This window comes from Morchella importuna (genome assembly GCF_003444635.1).
Source record: "Morchella importuna strain M04M26 chromosome Unknown Morimp01GS021, whole genome shotgun sequence".
Lineage (NCBI taxonomy): Eukaryota > Fungi > Ascomycota > Pezizomycetes > Pezizales > Morchellaceae > Morchella > Morchella importuna.
In genome coordinates, this window is record NW_025763418.1 from 114557 (window position 1) to 133353 (window position 18797).

The window sequence follows — 18797 nt, forward strand, 5'->3', positions numbered from 1 at the left end:
AAAAAATCACGTTGGCAATCATGCATGTAGAGTTGTATACATATGTAATCTCACTGCCGCCATACGGATAGGATGTCTCCGTACAGGTGAAAAAGAAAAAGCAAACAGGTTTAACGGTTACCAGTTCATCAACATAGAGCATCGTACTTCGGGACAAAGGGGGGCTGGCTGTTAGCAATCTTTAAACAGTCAGTCGCACCTTTGTAGGCAAGCATAACACTGCCCCTCAACTGCACGCTACGAGCCGCGCTGGTCCTCTAAAGTTGCCTGCCACTCACCACCTTTATCTTCACCTGTAAAAACTCCTTCAGCATCATCACACACTCCGCACCTGAGTGAGGGATTGTCCATCCAAATTCCAACACCACGATGGCTTCATCATTCACGACGGCTTTGGCCCTCTTTGCACTTGTTCGGACCGCTGTCAGTCAATCTGCCGTCGCCGAAACCTACCTCAGCGGCCAGTGGAGAGATGAGCGTGGCTGTTTGGATTTACAGTTGAATATCTCTGCAACAAGTAAGTATCTTGACATCAAGAAAGAAAGAAAAAAAGAGAAAAAAGGAAAAAAAAAAGGGAAAGAAGGGAGGAACGAAGGAAAGAAATATCTAGGACTAACAAGAAGCGCATGTAGGTATCATCACCGATAAAAATATCCATCTCTTCACCAACATCAATGATCTCTCGAATAGCACCAACCTCCAGTTCGAGATCGAGATTCTCATCGGTACGATACCTCTGAGCACTGCGTTCAAGACCGACCAGTATGAGATTGAGTGGAAAGTATCTCCAAATTTTGCCTATGAGGATTACTTCTTGGGTGGGGATGGCTCGAAAATGTAAGTCCAAATTCCAAGGCGCAACAACAAATGCTCCAGAGCCGTGGTATACTGATACAGCTCCGGGATTACAGCGTCTTCCAAGGTCAATACCGCGAGAAATTCAACGTCGCCGGCATTGGCTCGGACTTGGTAACCTTTGATCCCTCCACATGGGGAATGAGCACCATCGATTGGCCGTCTAACCTCCCCGAAGAGGCAATTCCCGGCGGTGCGCGAGCAGTTGCAAATGTTCCTCAGCTGGGGATGACATATATTTCTGGCCCAATGCCCTCGACAACGAAGGATAATCCGAATGAAGTCTTTGCATATAACTTTACCAGCGGAGATGTCACGAGGCATAACGCGCCGGCCAAATTGTGGTCTTCTGCAAGCTTCGTTCCAGTAGGGAAAAAGGGAATGCTGGTCATGATTGGAGGAGTGGAGCGATCGGACTTGGAGACGCCCGTAAGTTGCATACAGCCAAAATGTACCTCATAACTCAAGCCACTTATTAACTAACCTCAACAGGTTTCGCTGGAGGATATCCATGTGTACGACATTGCAGAAGATAAATGGTATCTCCAGCCCACCACAGGGAGAACCCCTCCAGACCGAAAGTCGAACTGCGCAGTAGTCACGTCCGCAAGTGATGGCTCCAGCCACCAGGTACGTCCCCCAGCCAGCCTCTTAAGTAATAATACTTATCGTGACGAAACATTTAGATCCATGTATACGGCGGTACACGCCCGCTGGACAAAGATTACGACCCTCTCATCGACAACTACTGGATCCTGAGCGTCCCGCAATTCGTGTGGACTAAAGGCCCGCTCATCCCAGACCCGCGCAGCGGTACAAGCTGCAATCTGCTCGGGAATCACCGAATGCTTATTGCCGCCGGATATGCCACCACTACCTGTGTGCAGCTGCTTCAAATTGTCGATCTGAATACCGGAAATGTCACTACAGAGTTTGGTGTCGATGATACTTCTCCATACGAGATTCCAGATTTTGTCCTGAAGGATATTGGCGGAGAGTAATTGCCCCCTGGTCCGATATTTCGTTTCTTGAGCTGCGCTCTTTGCTAACCTCTGAACCCTTTATAGCGTTACTGGAGGATCAACACTTAAGCCCACCTATGTGAGCGGGCTCGAAGCCGCATGGAACCAGGACTATATTTATGACACTAAGACGAACAATACCACCCCCGGCGCAGATGATAATACTTCCTCTACAGGTGGCACGAAAACCCCCACCGCCGCAATTGTCGGCGGGACAGTAGGAGGCGTGGCAGCAGGTGTACTTCTCCTCGGTGGCTTCCTCTTCATGAGACGTCGCAATAAGCAGAAGGCGGCCGCGGCCGCGGCGGCGGCAGAACCCACGCAGCCACCCATGGATAACGTAGTCCGTGATGCGGGGCCATATGATCCAAGCTATGCCGGAGCTTACAACCACAGGGACTCTGTCTACTCGACAGATCCCCCGAATTACGGATCAAAGTCGCCAGCTCCCACTTACACAACACCGGGATTCCCTGATCTACAGGAGGTGCACGGGGAGAGCACGTCACCGACAAGTGTTGCCCATGAGCTCCCGGGCAATGATGCACCAACCCAATAGTCTTGGCAACACCTGGTTTGGGCCGACATATATATTTTTTAGTGCGCTTTTCTATTCTGACATACTTATTTTTTTGTTTGTTCTCTTTCACGTTTTACGATGTTAATTTAGTCGGGGCATGTGTCATGTAAATGGAATCTAAACTCTGGTATTTTCTGGGTGAAAAGAGAGAGAGAGAGAGGGAGCTAAGTAGTAGGCGCCATTTCAGAGTCCAAGTGACATGGAGTGAATTTAAGCTTGGCAAGGGCTGAAGTCAAGATAAGACGCGACAGGGATCCACTCTAGAACCAAGGGTTTCTCGGTTCAGGCTGTTGGGCTATACCCACGTCGCTGTGTAACGATTATCTGCGCTTTGTGTGGGGGATAAGTAGAGCAGTTAATAACGCATGTTCATGATAATGGTAATTTGAAGACTGCTGGATGATGGCTACAGTCACTCACGGGGTGAAGGCGGATCCTGTCTGATGGCGGTCAGGGATTTGAGGCCAATAAAAGAGTTAGGTTTTGGACGCCAAGGGCAAATTACTGCAAACAGAACCATCAGACAGGATCCGCCGTCAGTAGGTGAGCGACTGTACATACGTACTTCAACATAATACAAACCTCATCTCGCGATGGGTGTGTGTTTCTCAGTATGTAATAGAGATACACTGACCTATTCCGGCTGCTGGCTGGTGTGCCCACTATGCTATATGTAACACAACCATTTCGATTTTGCATGACCACGTTTGTCGACGCCAAGGTAAAGGCGCTCTCCCGTCACGCCATCCTCAGACACGTTGGTGGGTCGAAAGAAAGAAAGAAAGGAAAAAAAGAAAGAGAGACAGTGAGACCCCGTGTGCAATGTTAATTCTGTTACTCTACACATCGTTCATACATACCCCTTAACCCCAATCGAGGTTTCTTGAACTCCGCTGTGCCTCGAGGAGGGCCCATCATAATCAAGGAGGTTCGTAAAGAAGAACACTACTGACTTGAACAACAGCGCATTATCGATTACTGTTCTCCCCACTCAGAAAAGTACCTCTATGTAGAGTATGTAGAGTAGCTACGAGACAGCCTTGCTCCCCCAGAAAGAATTCCCAGCTAGCCCGTCTAGGTAAAACAATGCACCGACAGAATCGCTAGGCAGAATCACACACGAACCCTCACCCGATTGGAGCGTCATAAGTCATAAGTAGACTCTGCAGTGGTACAGACCTTTTCCTTGTACGACGGTGCGACAGGGGCACAGCAACGGTCGGATCGGGAATTGTTTGACGAGGCAGGCAAGGGCAAAGCTGTCAGACGTCTTGGTCCGGACTCGGGTGCATCCGAGGACGGGCAAGGAAGGAATTAGAGACGAAACAACTTGGATGTTGTGGGAAACCAGGTATTTAACCTCATGGCAGTGTGCTTTGCATGTATGTAGGCCTAGCAATCAATTTGAGGGGAGAGAGCGAGGGGAGAGCCCTGGGGGGGAAGCTTGTCCACGGAGAGGCCGAGAACGAGGATGGGCGATAGATTGAATTAAATTCAAGTTTGAGTACATACATGTAGAGTTACTCCATGTACCCATCTACAGTGATGTACAGACAGACAGACAGTGGTGTACCTGCTCGTTGGAGTAGACCGCCTTCTCCAAGTGCAATAACACTCGAGGTGCAAATCCAGTTATAACCGCCACCACGGGACCTGCCTTAACAGGTCTTGGCACACCGTATTCACTCGTTGTTACACCGCCTAATATTCTATCCGAGAGGGGACTAGCGTAGTCACCCACCCAGTCCCGTCAAAAGTGTCAGCGGGATCCGAGCCAGCCAGGGAAGAAGAAAAAGAAGAAGAAGAAGAAGAGAAAGGAATGTAGGGACTGTCTGTTCGTAGCACAGAGGAATCATCATCATCATCATCATCATCATCATCATCATCATCGTCTCCTTCTTCTTCCCCACTAGATTGATCACGTCCACATTAACCTTATCACCACCAACGCCATCATCATTATCCCCCCCCAATCTGCATTACCAGCATCATCAGCTAGCAGCGTACATCAGCCATGAAGCCCAGTCTTGTGCTGCTTCTCGCTGTGGTCTCCGGCCTGGGGAAGGCTGCGGGTGGTGGTGATTACGGCCGTGCCATTCTACTCCCCAGGCAGAGCTCCACTGCGGCGACGACAGTGGACTTTTCAAATTTCCCTGCATGTGCAACGCATTGTCTAACGTATGTTGATCTACTCAGTTCCATTCTTTTACATCAATCTCATCACTCGATACTCCCTAACCAATATTCTCTCTATACTTCCCATTCAGCCTTACAGTTAACATACCTCTTCCCAAATTCCCCCATACATCCCATCCATTCTCTCCACACTTCCTATCCAATCCCCTCAATCTACACTCTCCATCCCCATCTCCCATCCCCACAATCCACAATTCACAACTGACTAACACCCCTCCAGCCGCTGGCGCGGCCTCGGCTGTCCCACCAACCCCCCCACCACCGACTGCTTCTGCGGCAAGCCCAACCCCCTATCCTGCGCCACCAGCGCCGACAACGCCGTTTCCGCCGCCTGCTGGACCCTCGCCGAGACCTGGTACGCCTCCCAATGCCCGTCCGTCCCCGCCGTCAACACGGCCGCCATCCCCACCTGCGCACAGTCCTGCTTCACAACCGCAAACACCAATTGCGTCAACGACCTCACCAAGAACTGTGTCTGCTCCTACGGCCAGCCGGCGTGCGGCGGGAACTGTACGACCGCGGATGCGCAGGTGTATGATACGTGGTGGTCGGGCGAGTGTCTGTATAATCTGACGAGCACTACAACGACGAGCGGGACGGTGCTTCCAACAAATACGGGGACGAGCACAACAGGAACAGAGACGAGTACTGCCACCTCGACGAATACGTCTACGCCTCCGAGCTCATCCGGCGGTGGGGGTGTGAGCACGGGTGCTATTGTTGGCGCTGCGGTCGGCGGTCTCGCGGGGACGCTGGCGATCGGCGCGCTGCTATTTTTCCTGTGTCGTGGGAAGAGACCCGAGAAGGATGCAACGAGGGTGGCGCAGCCGGTGTCGAGTCAGGGAATGATGGGGCCGGATGGGAGGCCGATTGTGGAGATGGGGGTTGACGGCGGGGTGGTGCGGGAGCCGGTGGTGGAGTTGATGGCGGATGTGCAGCGGCCGGTGGAGGCGCCGGGGGATTTCGGGAAGATGAAGAATTAGTTGGAGGTCGGGGGCCGGCGCGCTTTTCTGTATATGTATTAATGGCACATAGGGGTTGGGATGGAGTGGATGCTTATTGGGGTGTAGAAGTGGTAATGGTTTTTTACGATGTATATTTCTTTTGTAATCTTTTTCTTAAATTCGATCATTCTTCTTTCTTGTGTTCTTCATGTCATCACTACAATATGTATGTAGTTACGGTAGCCTGGACACAGGTAGATTCAGTCTCAACCAAGCACTCTGCATATACACCATCCTCTAGTTAGTCCAAACTTTTCTTCCAAGTCCTCCAAAGCCTCTCCCTCTCAACAAATCGAAGCGACTATCCTCGCCATACCACATACCAGAGCCCTATTCCTACGCAAAACATACCAAACAGCCCACTCCAGCCAGAACTCATCACCGAGTGATAACCCGTGACCCACAACTATATAAACCTTATGACGTAAGTCCAGGCGTTCACTTGATGTCGAGATTCACATCCCTGCGGCAAAGATCCTAGGTATCGAGTTGAATTTGGGATGGGACGTACCCGGTATCTCCTGCCACGCCGCACCCACTGACCCTGCTTATGGTATGGCCCCTCCAGCCGGCCCAGCTGCGGGACACAAGGGTCTCGGTAAACTATCTGGGCCACATACTCTGTAGACCTCGTCACATTGTTTATATGATACTCTAGGTGGGCTATATTGGCAGTAGCCCAGAGGGTCGCGGTGTTACACGGTGGGGATGGCGGTCATGAACGGTCACTCGATCGGCGATGTTATGGTATGTTGGGTTATAACTCGACCGGGGTCTGTGGGAATGGGGTGATCACGGGGCGATTAGATATTATACCGGAGAGCTCTGGGTGTGAGTCGATATGTGTGTAAGGCAGAGATTGGCCTAGGAATTAGACAGCAGTGATCTTTGTTATTGATTATTAGTGTTGGTGGTATTTATCGAGTTATGAGTTGGACTATTTAGGTACGCTTTGGAAAGTAGCCTAAAGTTTGCTTTGTCAAGTAGGACACAGGAGTTGGATGTGTGCTAGAGATCTATTTGTATAGAGTGATATCTTGTGATTGCTGTTAAGGTAGGAAAGGAGAAATTGAGTGTCCGAAATGAACAAAGAGTGTTAAGGAAAGGGGTTGAACATATGCAGTGGCTTAATATACGGGTTAGAATATTTTTAAATTGGTTGATTTACCAGATTCCTGGGAATTGCTAATTCTGGCATCGGAGAAATTTTGGAGGATGAAAGTCTGTAGTTGTGGGGGATGAAAGCCTGTTATTTCTAGGGATGAATTGTGTTGTGTTGGATGTTTTAACGTGTTTTCTTTCGATGTATGCAGTTGTCTTCTGGCCTATCGCCTGTCCTAGGCGACACTTATGTAAACGGGATGTGTACTAATATGGTAGGAGAAGTTCAAGACCATGACACCGGGTGGATTAAGGTACTTGTATAACCATGGAAATGTTGTGGGATACCGGGATCGATTATCGAATCAGTTGATTGATTGATTGATAATTCATTAGATTATCGAATCGGGATACGTATGCAAGATTGAGAAAATACTGCACAGCGTTCCCTGCTGTATTAGAACCAAGAGACAATTGCAACGTGACACATATATGACAGAGGAGTGTATTCTAGTATATACATGTACTTGTATAATGTATCTAAGTCTCTGGGTGGAATACACCTCTTTTGAGCCAGGCGTGGACACTTGTGCACGCAACTAAAAGCTTTTCAATACATGTGCTATCCAGTGGTACACGCAGGAAGTTCCCCGGTACACCTGTCTAGATGTATTGTGAGTTTTAGCTACAGAAGCTACAACAAAGTTTTTTGGGAAAAGATTGATACTCAGCTACAAGTACATAAGTCAATGTACTTTACGTTGTATTATGGAAGAGTTCGATTTTGTATATACCTATGGCATCCAGATCGACGTAAGGAACCTTACTCCTGGGTCCCCTGAGGATACATATATACACATGTAGAGCCACAGTATCTACACAGATCCGAAAAGCCGAGCTGCAAGTTACCTGCTGCAGCAGTCCCTGTCGATAGATCTCTTGTAGTAAACACACTACTTGTCCAGTTACTTACATGCAAATCTAGGCACCCAGCGTACCCATGCCGGTCCCATGTACATCCACTCTTCACATCTTATCAACATCCTAATAATCATCACACATCCATATATATATACCCTCGATTCGAGCACTGAGAAGTAAAGAATGATACCTTACTTACCAATAGAGATCATTGCTAAATGCATTACACACGTAACCAACGTATGCACAACCCCCCCCCCCCCCGCCCTCCCCCCTTGCCTCTCCCCACGCCTCAGCATACCTTTAGAGCTATCTAACTCTCTCCTTCGATCTAGGAGCCCATGGCTCTAACAAACAGAGATATAATGGTTGTACCTGAAATGTCTCGTAATCTCGCCGTGCTCTGCCGCGTCAGTAGCATGTTTTATGCACTATCAGCTCCAGTTCTCTATCGCGAGATCGTCGTTGACGGCAATAGAAGCTTTCTCCTCCAACTTTTCCCCTTGCTTTCTCGTGTACAGCGTCGCTCAGTGCGCATAGCGATAGCTGAGAATAATATCCCAATAACCCGACAACTCGATATGCTCCTCCGCACGCCGGCAGATCGAATGGTGGATCCAGGATGGGTGCAGAAGCTTAAAATATTCAGTGGATATAACATAACACCAGAGGCAGCCGTATTATGGCCGCTCCTCAACGAAATTGCCCGGGATATGGTAAATATAGAGAGCGTTGTTTGGGAGCCGTCGGCTGGGAGCACTTATTTAGCGAATATAATCGGCGGACTCCCGAACCTCCGTCATGTTTCCTGCTCTACAAACGGTCCCATGTGTGCCCCGCATTTGGAGTCAAGCTTTCAAGACGTTAGACTCAAATCACTTGTGGTGTATTGTGATGGCACCGCCGACAGCGAAACGGCAAATATTGGTGGCCCAAGGAATCTCATACTCCCATCTGCTGGAAGCCTTGAAACGTTGCACCTGTCGTTTCGCAGGGTTGGCGTTGCCGAGGAACACATCATGAGGATGCTTAGGGGTGTTGTATCAATTACTATGTTGAAGCACCTTCGCCTTGGCTTTTTCGATTGGACTACTATAGTAGCTCTAGGAACGGTCGTAAGGTTCAGTGCCCTGGAGTCACTGCAACTGGTACATGAAACCGTTTGTCCCGGTCTTTCAGCTACCCTACTAAGAATTGGCCGCCTTTCAGCTCTGACAACTCTGAGTGCTACCCTGTCCCCGAATCAAATGATAGAGATTATAAATGCATGTGACAGATTGAGAGAATTGTACGTATTCTATCACAGAGAGATTGACTCGAATGCGGCTGTTGTCAATGCGGTAGATATTGTCGAGGCAGTAGGAAAGCATGGGCATACGTTGAAGGTTCTGTGTCTATGTGAGGGATATGGAAATGAGGCATCTACATTCACTATGCGCCGTCACGATATTGAGAAACTTACTCGAGTGTGTCCAAAATTGGAGGAGATTAGAATTGGCGTGAGAATGGAAGAATACGTATGTTGTGACTATCATCACCTCCTTATATAATTATTTACTCGACTCTTCACCCCTTTGCCCTCCTTTCCTAGATCTCCCGCTGACCAAACTGGACTCTAACGGATATTATTACATAGATCAATACACCCTCAAAGTTTCGTGAGTTCCGGCACCTCAAACATCTGTACGTGGAGCTATTTGGACGCAATAATCGGAACTGGTTTGCAGAGCCTGGTTATTCGGATGATGTCAGGCCTCTTTGTCCTTCGTGGGTGATACAAACCGGAACGGCCGACAGAGAGAACCCTGAGGGGTCAAGATCTGAGGTCACCCGCTTGGAGATTGGAATGTGCTTGATGCTCACTTCCTTCAAGGCGCTTCCATTGACATTTGCCATCGCGTCTTACGGAGTCTCAGCTAACCATCCGGACTTGCGTCTCATGCAAACCTACCGAATCACCACAGGCGTCACCCCTTGTAAGCCTCAAGAAAGCTTAGGCGGCGGTGTGACGTTTTGTGCTCACCGAGGAAATGCGTGTGGTGTCCATTGGATTGCTCCGCCGGGCTTTCGCGATGCGCTCATGAACTATGACGGGTGTCCTTTTCAGGCGGAGGTCATGTTGAAACCCTCGGGAAACAATGAGCCTGGCACCGTGGGTGGTTGGGTTACTGCGTTTAAAGCCTCGTGTCTTCTCGATACTTCTTTCGAGATACCTAGCTTTGTTCTAGAGTGGTAGGGCGATGGTGGGTGATGGTGAATCAGGTGATGAATGTTGTTTAGCTATGGTTGTTACTTGGACTAAAGAGTAGGAAGACTCTAGAGTGGGTTTGATGCTATATGTAATTCAGTTTATGAATCAACAGTGTATTGGTACGGCACCCTCTCTTAGTTCTCATTCTTTCGTACTGTACCAATAGATATAGAGTCTGAGAGATTCAATTTACTATTCATTGAACAGTTGTATGAGATACGTATGACTCTTGGTACTTGCGTGAAAAATCTTGAGGGATGTCTCGAGAATTCTATGGAGAAAAACTAGTTTTAATGCTCACAATGACCAACCATAGTGTCCTATATATAAGATAATAAATCTAGGTTATATCAACCAAGCCAGGGGTAATTAATTTCGTCAATAACAAAGTCTAAAACCCAAAGATGAAGAGAAGCAAAGCTGCATTCGATCCTTAACCAAGCAGATGTCAACCACTGCTGCCTCGGTCTGCCACCTCGGTCTGCGGCTCGTGGGGCCCGGTGGTTCTTGGGGTTTGACGGGATACGGTCGCGGGGTGGTTGTCGGACAATTTTTTGCTAAGAAAAACATAGTTCCTGGCCGTGGGGTCGTATAGATCTGGTGGTGGTGGTATTCATGAATTATCACTCGGAGTTTGAGATACTTTTTTTTGTTTGTTTAATTCATTAATTCAACCAGTCATCTTGTAGCTCAATGGGGTTTAGCTATTTTCATCTGCAACCAGATATCAGGATACCAAGCAGAATTTTTTCACAATTAACCTATATAAACAGTGAGAGTAAGGTCTTACTACAGATTAATACGTAACATCACCATGTTTCTATTCTTTTCTTTGGTAGATTTCTGAGGTCGTGAGTAAAAGTTTAGTACTTCAGTTCTTGACTTTGGAGCTTCCGTGCTTACGCGTACAGATACGTAGATTACATTATTATACCGCAAAATCTGGTCTGGGCCTCTGGAGAGCGGCGGATCATACAGGGCTTCATGCCGAAGCTGGAGGCGGAAACGTTCGTTTGAAGTCTTGGCGTGCAATACCGCAGTAATTCGTTCGAACGGCCGGTCACACAAGACGTTGAGATTCCCGTATTTGGTTATTTGTCTTGAATACGCCCCCTAATCTTCCCTCATATTAGCTTGAAAAGGCAACTTCGACGTCTTGTGTGACCGGCCGTTCGAACGAATTAATGCGGTACTGAAATGTGACCCTAAAACGTTTGTTTCCACGTACTGCGTGAGAACGCCTCTCACCTCCAAATGAACTTTTCACTCAAGGAAGACATCCCTGATAATATCTAATCGTCATTCGGGTCCTCGCATCTAGAGTCCACATCTTTACCCTTCATTCGCATAGTCAGCCTAGTGCAACGGATGTCATTCTCACGAGACTATCTTTCTCTAACCACGCCAATCAAATACGCAAGTCATCCTCACCAGAAATAAAGATGATAACTATGAGTACTTTATATCTCTGATATTCTACGGCTTTCCCGGTGCCTCGACAGAAGATAATCCATCATTTGTAATAACGAAACCCTAGACTGCACTGGAGACATAAGTCGAAATTTATGAAGAATTGCGCTTGAACTCTCCAAGATTTCATCATAAGATATTTACCAACGGACAAAAGGGCGCTGTGTTACCCCCGCTCGGATCTGCTCCCGATACACACCAAAGGAAGGAAGGATCCGAACAAGGATATTCCCACAATCCGGCCCCGCGACTACACTTGTTCCCGAGCATAACAAGCTTAACTGAAACTATTGGCTGTCAACGGGTGTTGTGATAGTATGACATCCGGTCCGTGGTGCCGGTATATAGACCATACCCTACCCATATCCGGAAATTCATCCATATCAGGGGAGAATGACAGGGAATGGGCTATCCCCGTTGATTAAACTCATTAAGGCATGAAAACTAGTAGGTTTTAAGCATAACACCTTTGATTTATCGCTAATAGTATCTGACGATATTTGTCGGAATAAGCAGTACACTTTGTAGAATGGTAGATTAAGATACGTTGGAGTGCACAGTCTATATAGCAGTAATATTTGCCTAGTAGGATTATCGGCCCTGGAATAATCTATCTAGCTACAATATATTACTTTTCCGAAAAGAGAACGCGGTCTTATAATCGCGGGGTTTAAATTCAGTCATAAGGCGAGAAAACCCAAACTAGTAAGCATATTGAGAAGATCTATCAATCCCTTGGAGAATCCTTCCCGACCGGATTCTCTCCCGGTCCCCCGCACCATCATTTCTAACTGTGGGGAACGTTTAATGTCATATCGGATCCCCACCCGTCGGCTTTGATATCCTGTGCAGACTAGGCATCCCGGAGAATAAATGATGCAGGAACTACGTCCCAAAAATTATAAGGATCACCCTTTAGTTCATATTATAAACCTAAAACCTTGTTTGAACACACTCTAAAGGGCTTCTCCGAGAAGAGTAAACTTTATGAGGTGTGTGTGAATATATATTGGCACCAGAAAGATGGAGATATCCTCAGTATAAAAACGGTGGTATTCCCTCCATCTTTTTCTGAATCTCAAGTCGCCATTCTACAGCTTGTATCAGACGCCTCTTACATTCCTTCAAAATGAAATTCTCTGCCCTTACTCTTGCTGTGCTCGTTGCTGCCTTCAGCGACGTCGCTTCCGCTCATTGTATACCGCTCTCTACATCATACCAATATAGGGACTATATGCTAACATTAATTACATCTAGACCGTTTTGCTTGGCTGACCGCCGGAGGGGTCAAGGGTGCTGAATATGAAAATATTCGTCCGAACACCAACTACAACTCTCCAGTTACCGATACTACCTCGACTGATATCCGCTGCAATGTCGGCGCCACTGGGTCTGCAACTACCATCAAGACAGTCGCCGCTGGATCAACTGTATGTCCACCACCTTCCCTCTGCTATCCAGATGTTTACTAATGTCGTTATATCCAGGTTACTTTTGACCTTGATCAAGCAGTCTACCACCAGGGCCCCATTCTTTGGTATCTTGGAAAGGTCCCCTCAGGCCAGACTGCCGCCACCTGGGACGGTTCAGGTGCAAACTGGATCAAGATCAAGCAGGAAGGCCCCACCTTCAGCAGTGGTTCTGCTACATGGCCCATGTACCGTACGTCCCCCTTTAACTTAAACCATATTCGCTTTCACAACAGCTAGATGCTAATGTGTGTTATACAGAGACATACTCTGCCTCTATTCCCTCTTCCATCCCTAGTGGAGACTACCTCCTTCGTGTTGAGCAAATCGCGCTCCACAACCCCGGCGGTGCTCCTCAATTTTACATCTCCTGTGGCCAGATTACGGTTACTGGAGGCGGAAGCGCGAGCCCAAGCTACTTCTCGATTCCAGGACACATCACTGCAACTGACCCTGGTATCACAGTTAACATCTATAATGCCTTCACCAGTTACACTTTCCCAGGGCCTGCTGTGTTCTCTGGTTAAGTTAGCTGCATTGTCTAGAATCTTTGGGGAGAGTTTTGTTAAATAGTAAGCCATGTAAAAAGAAATGATAAAACAAATTCGTTGACCAAACATTGATTACTACTTTATATTCGAGATGTGAGAAAGGAAAGATACGAGGATGGTAATGAGAATGATAAAGGGTTGGACTCTTGACCCAGTCCAGGAGCTTAATCCCCCGATAAATCTTAACATGTATGTCATAAGTGCCAAAAGCCTCCTAATTCCGTAACACAGGTTTAGCTACCTCAACCTAGCTTGGGTTCGAGGAGGGTTGAGTTGGGGTTTGGCATCCCTTTTCCGAGAGCCCTTCATGTGAGATGCAGAAGAAATACTATTTTGCTTTGAGTAAGAGGGTGTATATAGTGTGGTCGACGAGTCGAGTCTGCTCGAGTTCACGGCTCGAGCTTTGTACTCGAGCAAGGACGAGCAGGAAGGGCCACGAGCAGAGCTCTCACGAGCACTTGATAAAAACCGACCCGAGTTGCTCGAGCCTTTTAGTCATATAGGATCTTAGCATATGTTGATAGATCAAAGGCTACTATGTCAAATTGGAACCGAAGATCTGTTTTTCGCAAATATCATTTTCAGTACTTTGACTGATTAGGTATTATGTAGGTATTAAACATATTTGTTGGGGGACTCGGGTTTCCTCACGATCACAGGTGATCTCACGAGTCGAGCAGAGCAGGCCTCGTAAATCAACGAGCGCCTCGAGCCAATCCTCAAACTCGACTCGATCGGGCTCGTCGACTACACTAGGTGTATATAATGATTCTCTCCTCGAAATTTTCAGCAGCTTCATTCGCATCCGGAAGGTTTCTCTCTCCAAAGTCGAGCGTTGATAATGTACTTTTTGAATGACAAACCCTCCATAGTTTACAGAACTCGTTTAGTTTGACCACAAAAGTTATTCCTACACTCAGAGGAGGATCCAGTACTGCTTCAGGATTTGGGACATGGATTATCACTCGACGAAGGCTCCTATAGCAATTGTAGGAAATGGTACCGGAGTGGGGCGCATAGATTTTCTTAACCGCTTCATTGACTTTGAAGATATGAAGAGAGGCGTGCAGAGTTATGGTGACAATATAAGTGTTCTTAGATACCATTTTACTTGTGGTATCTCCTAAGCTGTTGCAAAAATGCTGACCCCCTTCACAAAAAGCAAATATGGTGTGGCTTTACCTACCGTTATCTCTCTTGTCAAATAACAGATCTCTCATACAAATCTAATTCTTCTGTTATAGTGGGGTTAGCATCGACGGCTTAAGGAACTATCTAGCTGTTGACATCATTTACTATTGACACCATATATATGTATAGTGACATTGGCCACATAGTTGATCCTAGTCTAGGGGGCTATATTTCAACAAGCAATGGTGATGAGACCTAAGTCTAATCTTTTGCGGGGGGTAAAACAGGACTAAGAGCTTGAAATAGGAAAACGAATTTGATATTTAGAGTCTGCGAGTGGAATCAACAATTTTAATATCCGCATATATTTCTGATAGCTCGCCTAAAGCTCCATTACCAAAAAGTACCAACTGCTACACAAGAATTATAATAGAATTCTAAAAGAACATTAATCATTGAATAAATATACCCAAAGAGCCCCAGTCAACAAGGCCAGCATAAAATCAGCACCAACCAACCACCCAAATCCGAACCATAAAGCCCAACGAAAAGTAGAATAGAGAGAAAGAAGAAAATTCTCAATTCTTCACAGCACTCCCCTCCCACTCCTCGATCTCATCCTCCCACCCACAATCCACCACAAACCTTTCCAACTCCTCCACAATCTTTTCTATCTCACTCTCCCCCTCCTTCATAGCCCCAACCAACGCCTTCGCCTCTTTATGCTGCTTGGTCGTAAATGTATGCCACCTCACATCATCCTTCCGCGGTAGCACCAAGGACTCTCGACCTTTTGATCCCTTCAGCAGATCCTTTAGCTCTTCCGTGCTCCCCGAGCCGTAGAATGGACTCTTGCTGATCAACTGCAAGCGGAGGCGTAGAAGTAGGTCCTGCTGCGTGGTGTAGCGCTTCCGGAGGGAGTAGACGTAATCGGGGTTGCTGAGGCGAAATCGGTCGAGCTCCTCGATGGTGTAGACTGTCTCCATTGAGTGTGTTGTGGGTGCAAGGGTTGGAGGGAGGAAGTGATTTGTGTTTTGGTTTCGGTCTTGGCGGTGTGTTTTGGTGTGATATCTAGAGAGTTTAGTGGGGGTGCTTGTGATAGTGAGGAGGGGTGTGCAGTTGGAGGATGGTAGTATTCACTTGTGTGTATGGTGCTCTTCTGGCCTGTAAATCGTGTGGGACTTTGTGGGTTGCGGTAAAGTTTAATTTAATTTTAGCAGTTGGGCCCGGGGTATTATGTAGCAGACAGCTTGTTGAGCTCATTCTATATGTGTCTTGGCTCTCAGGGCTCTAGTTGATCGCTTATTAAAGTACTAATCAACCCCATAGGAACTTGACCGGCTCAACCCATAAATTCATTAGATTGTCCCCATGATCAGCTATGTCATATGTTCCGAACCCTAAAATTGAAAGGCCCAGTGAGTATTATATCTGATTGAATAGGGGATTGCTATAAAATATAAACAAATAGTATACTATATATGGTATATAATAAACATAGAAAAAATGAAAAGAAAAAAGAAAAACTCTATATAGCTCGTCAGTCATCAAGATATATGCCCCACAGGCAATCACGTCATGCTATCAGAATGCGGCGCGCGCCTGTATTCTTCGTAGCTTCCTGTTGGCCCTAGGCTTTTCCTCATAATTGCCCCCTTTTTGATGACCATCCTCTCCTTATGGATACCCTTTTCCGTCAACCAGCTTCCAACCTCTATATCCGTCCCCTTCTTGGCAAATTCTATTGTCTCCCTTGTCTCCTCCCCCTCTAATTGCGCCACTGCCTGCCAGGACTGCCCCAAGGACGTAGGTCCCTCTATTTTGAAGAACAGTACTATAACATACATCATGAGCAGGATGTGGAAAGCAATCAACGCCAGGATAGACGAAAGCCCAGATATCCTGATTGGGACCTGAAACGGTTCAATGATATTCAACAGAGCAGTATCGGGGGTCGTAAGGTCTGTTCGGCGGCCTTCGTAGATTTGCAGGGCGCGGCTGGTCAAGAGTGCTTGAATGGCTAGTGCTGGATGTGTAGTTGCTCTTAAGGTGTTTTCGAAAAGATTTATATAGCCTTCATGAACACTCACATCGAGTGAACACCAGATACACATCATAGCCGCTGCAGCAGCAAAGTTGTACTGATTTAATAACTCGTCAACCAGGGAAGGCGTAATCCAATTATCGGTCACCAATAGTGAACTGTCATCATCTACGTTGACAAGATCAGCGATTTGACGGCTTTCGTGATCAAGGTCATCCTTGGTTCCGGTTTCCACGCCGAGGAATCTTCGTATTAGAGTTGAGTTGTAGCGGACCTTGTCGGCATCTTTGACTAGCGTCGGCTCAGTAAGGTTCCAGTTAGCCCTTGCTGTGATGAGGGCATTTCTAGAAGTGACTGCGCTGAAGCAAAGGCTTAAACTCATGTCTAGTGTCTCGGCCGTCTCAACGTCTGGGCTGGGAAATGAGAACTTCGTCCATTCACCATCGACGCTGTCGCCGTAACCACCAGATTGAGCGTCAGCTGTAGCATTTACAATGGTAGAATTCATAACTGTAGAATTTGCCCAGAGAGTGTCGTAGCCTGTCATATTCAATACTACCCAGGTATATTGAAACGTATCGTCGAAGATGCGTTCGCCCGAGCTATTGAGGCTTTGAAGCCCGGGGTAAACTGGAGAACAGAGCGAGAGTGGCCATTCATAGAATGGCGGAGGATAGGACAATATGCGAGGTGTTTTGCAGTAAAATTTGATATCTCTTGCCGGATTATCAACTCCGCTAGTCAGAAAACCTTTGGACAACAGTTCATCTTGGTGCTCGAGAAAAGTGTCTATGCCAACTGTTGCTTCAATAAAGGGATAAGTATAATTATCGCCACGTTCGTTTATCACACTTAACCCCGCTTCATAATATTTCAGCTCCCGAATGTAAGGAGACATGCAGAGAACTCTTGAATCCATAATCGCCGCTGGTCCTTTATATTCGGCGAGTGCATCGCGATCTTTCTTGTCGAGCGGTAAGAATGCACGAATGGTGGAGCCCGTTGCATAGAGACCGCCGTCGTTGTCCCGGTTATGAAGAACAATGTTTTCACTAGTCTTCTCTGCAAAAACCGGTAGATTTGACGGCCTCTCGGTCCAACTGTTGGTATAAGAGCTGACGTAGAATTCTCCTGAAAGCATACTTTGGTTTTCATTGGCGCCGTAAGCTACATCAAACTTCCTTGTTGGTGTCTGAATCCGTGCCTGACCAAGATCCATAAGTAGAATCGTCGACGTGAATTGACTGCACACTGTTGTTAAGGACAGCAGAGCGGTCATAACCATCGCAATATCCGACTTCCATCCTCTCTGGGCAAAAAACAGTGGGAGTATCATGTTATGTGGGCCCGAGTTTGTGAATCTGTATATCGACACAGCTGCGGCATTCTGTATAAGGACACCGCCGCGCTGTAGTGTTATTGAGGCCAGAACCATGCAAAAGACCGTCGCCTGCATCGTCATTGCCGTTCGGATGATAATGGAAGTCAGAGTTATGACCCGCAAAATCCAGCCTGAGAACACGATCATTTCCCAGACAGATTTTCCTTCCGCGCTCTTTCTACTAACCGAAATCCATAGATAGCAAAGAACAGCGACTGCAAAGAGGATAGCAATGTTTCCGAGAATAAGAACAGACATTTGCCAGTAGCCGAGTTTGTTTACGGTCCTCTTCAACCAGGTCGCTACCCGTGGTTCTCTAAACACTGGCACCGCAGACCCGGCCCCGCCAACATTGTCTTTTGGGGGTGGTAATGGTAGATCCGTATCGACTGTAGGGACTGGAGTGTGATTATGTTTGGCCATCGTTCCTCTGTCAATCATCGTCCGGTTAGTTCAGTTCTGCATGTCCTGAATATCAAATTTAATAGCAATAAAAGATCAGCTAGCATTTTGGGGGGGGGGTGGGGTGGGGTTAATTCTTTGGTACCTTGCTGATCGCTCTCTGCTGTACATGTGGAAATAGGTTCGAAGTCCAGATTTGCTGGATGTTTTGGAGGAAGACGGTCAGAGAGCAAGTAATGTGGGGAGAGTAGTACTCTATAAACTACTTGACTTAACCTTAACCCAACAAGGAACCCTGGTCCAACTCCCTACCTACCGGCGACGTATTTTAAATCATCTACTCCACACACTAACTAAAATTTAGAGTACCTACACCTAGGATGGCAGCGAAGTGAATCACGCTCTCGTTAAGATAAGGA

The 18797-nt window shown here is 47.1% G+C and overlaps 6 protein-coding genes across 6 annotated transcripts; 4 read left to right on the forward strand and 2 right to left on the reverse strand.

Annotated features, from left to right (window-relative positions):
• Nucleotides 1-369: 369 nt before the first annotated feature.
• LAJ45_06886 (uncharacterized protein) lies at nt 370-2436 on the forward strand (the record flags this gene model as incomplete). The annotated part of the gene is made up of 6 exons (XM_046116447.1): nt 370-517; nt 633-837; nt 912-1284; nt 1348-1485; nt 1542-1852; nt 1923-2436. The coding sequence occupies 6 exons, from the start codon at nt 370-372 to the stop codon at nt 2434-2436; spliced, it is 1689 nt and encodes a 562-aa protein (XP_045970216.1).
• A 2035-nt stretch (nt 2437-4471) lies between these two features.
• LAJ45_06887 (uncharacterized protein) lies at nt 4472-5636 on the forward strand (the record flags this gene model as incomplete). Its single annotated transcript, XM_046116448.1, has 2 exons — nt 4472-4635; nt 4874-5636. 2 exons carry the CDS (start codon nt 4472-4474, stop codon nt 5634-5636), a joined length of 927 nt encoding a protein of 308 aa, XP_045970217.1.
• Nucleotides 5637-8059: 2423 nt separating this feature from the next.
• On the forward strand, nt 8060-9915 carry LAJ45_06888 (uncharacterized protein; the record flags this gene model as incomplete). The annotated part of the gene is made up of 2 exons (XM_046116449.1): nt 8060-9196; nt 9316-9915. 2 exons carry the CDS (start codon nt 8060-8062, stop codon nt 9913-9915), a joined length of 1737 nt encoding a protein of 578 aa, XP_045970218.1.
• A 2614-nt stretch (nt 9916-12529) lies between these two features.
• On the forward strand, nt 12530-13396 carry LAJ45_06889 (uncharacterized protein; the record flags this gene model as incomplete). Its single annotated transcript, XM_046116450.1, has 4 exons — nt 12530-12596; nt 12658-12830; nt 12888-13062; nt 13131-13396. The coding sequence occupies 4 exons, from the start codon at nt 12530-12532 to the stop codon at nt 13394-13396; spliced, it is 681 nt and encodes a 226-aa protein (XP_045970219.1).
• Nucleotides 13397-15129: 1733 nt separating this feature from the next.
• LAJ45_06890 (uncharacterized protein) lies at nt 15130-15537 on the reverse strand (the record flags this gene model as incomplete). The annotated part of the gene is made up of 1 exon (XM_046116451.1): nt 15130-15537. The coding sequence occupies one exon, from the start codon at nt 15535-15537 to the stop codon at nt 15130-15132; it is 408 nt and encodes a 135-aa protein (XP_045970220.1).
• Nucleotides 15538-16122: 585 nt separating this feature from the next.
• LAJ45_06891 (uncharacterized protein) lies at nt 16123-18399 on the reverse strand (the record flags this gene model as incomplete). Its single annotated transcript, XM_046116452.1, has 1 exon — nt 16123-18399. One exon carries the CDS (start codon nt 18397-18399, stop codon nt 16123-16125), a length of 2277 nt encoding a protein of 758 aa, XP_045970221.1.
• Between the last annotated feature and the right edge of the window lie 398 nt (nt 18400-18797).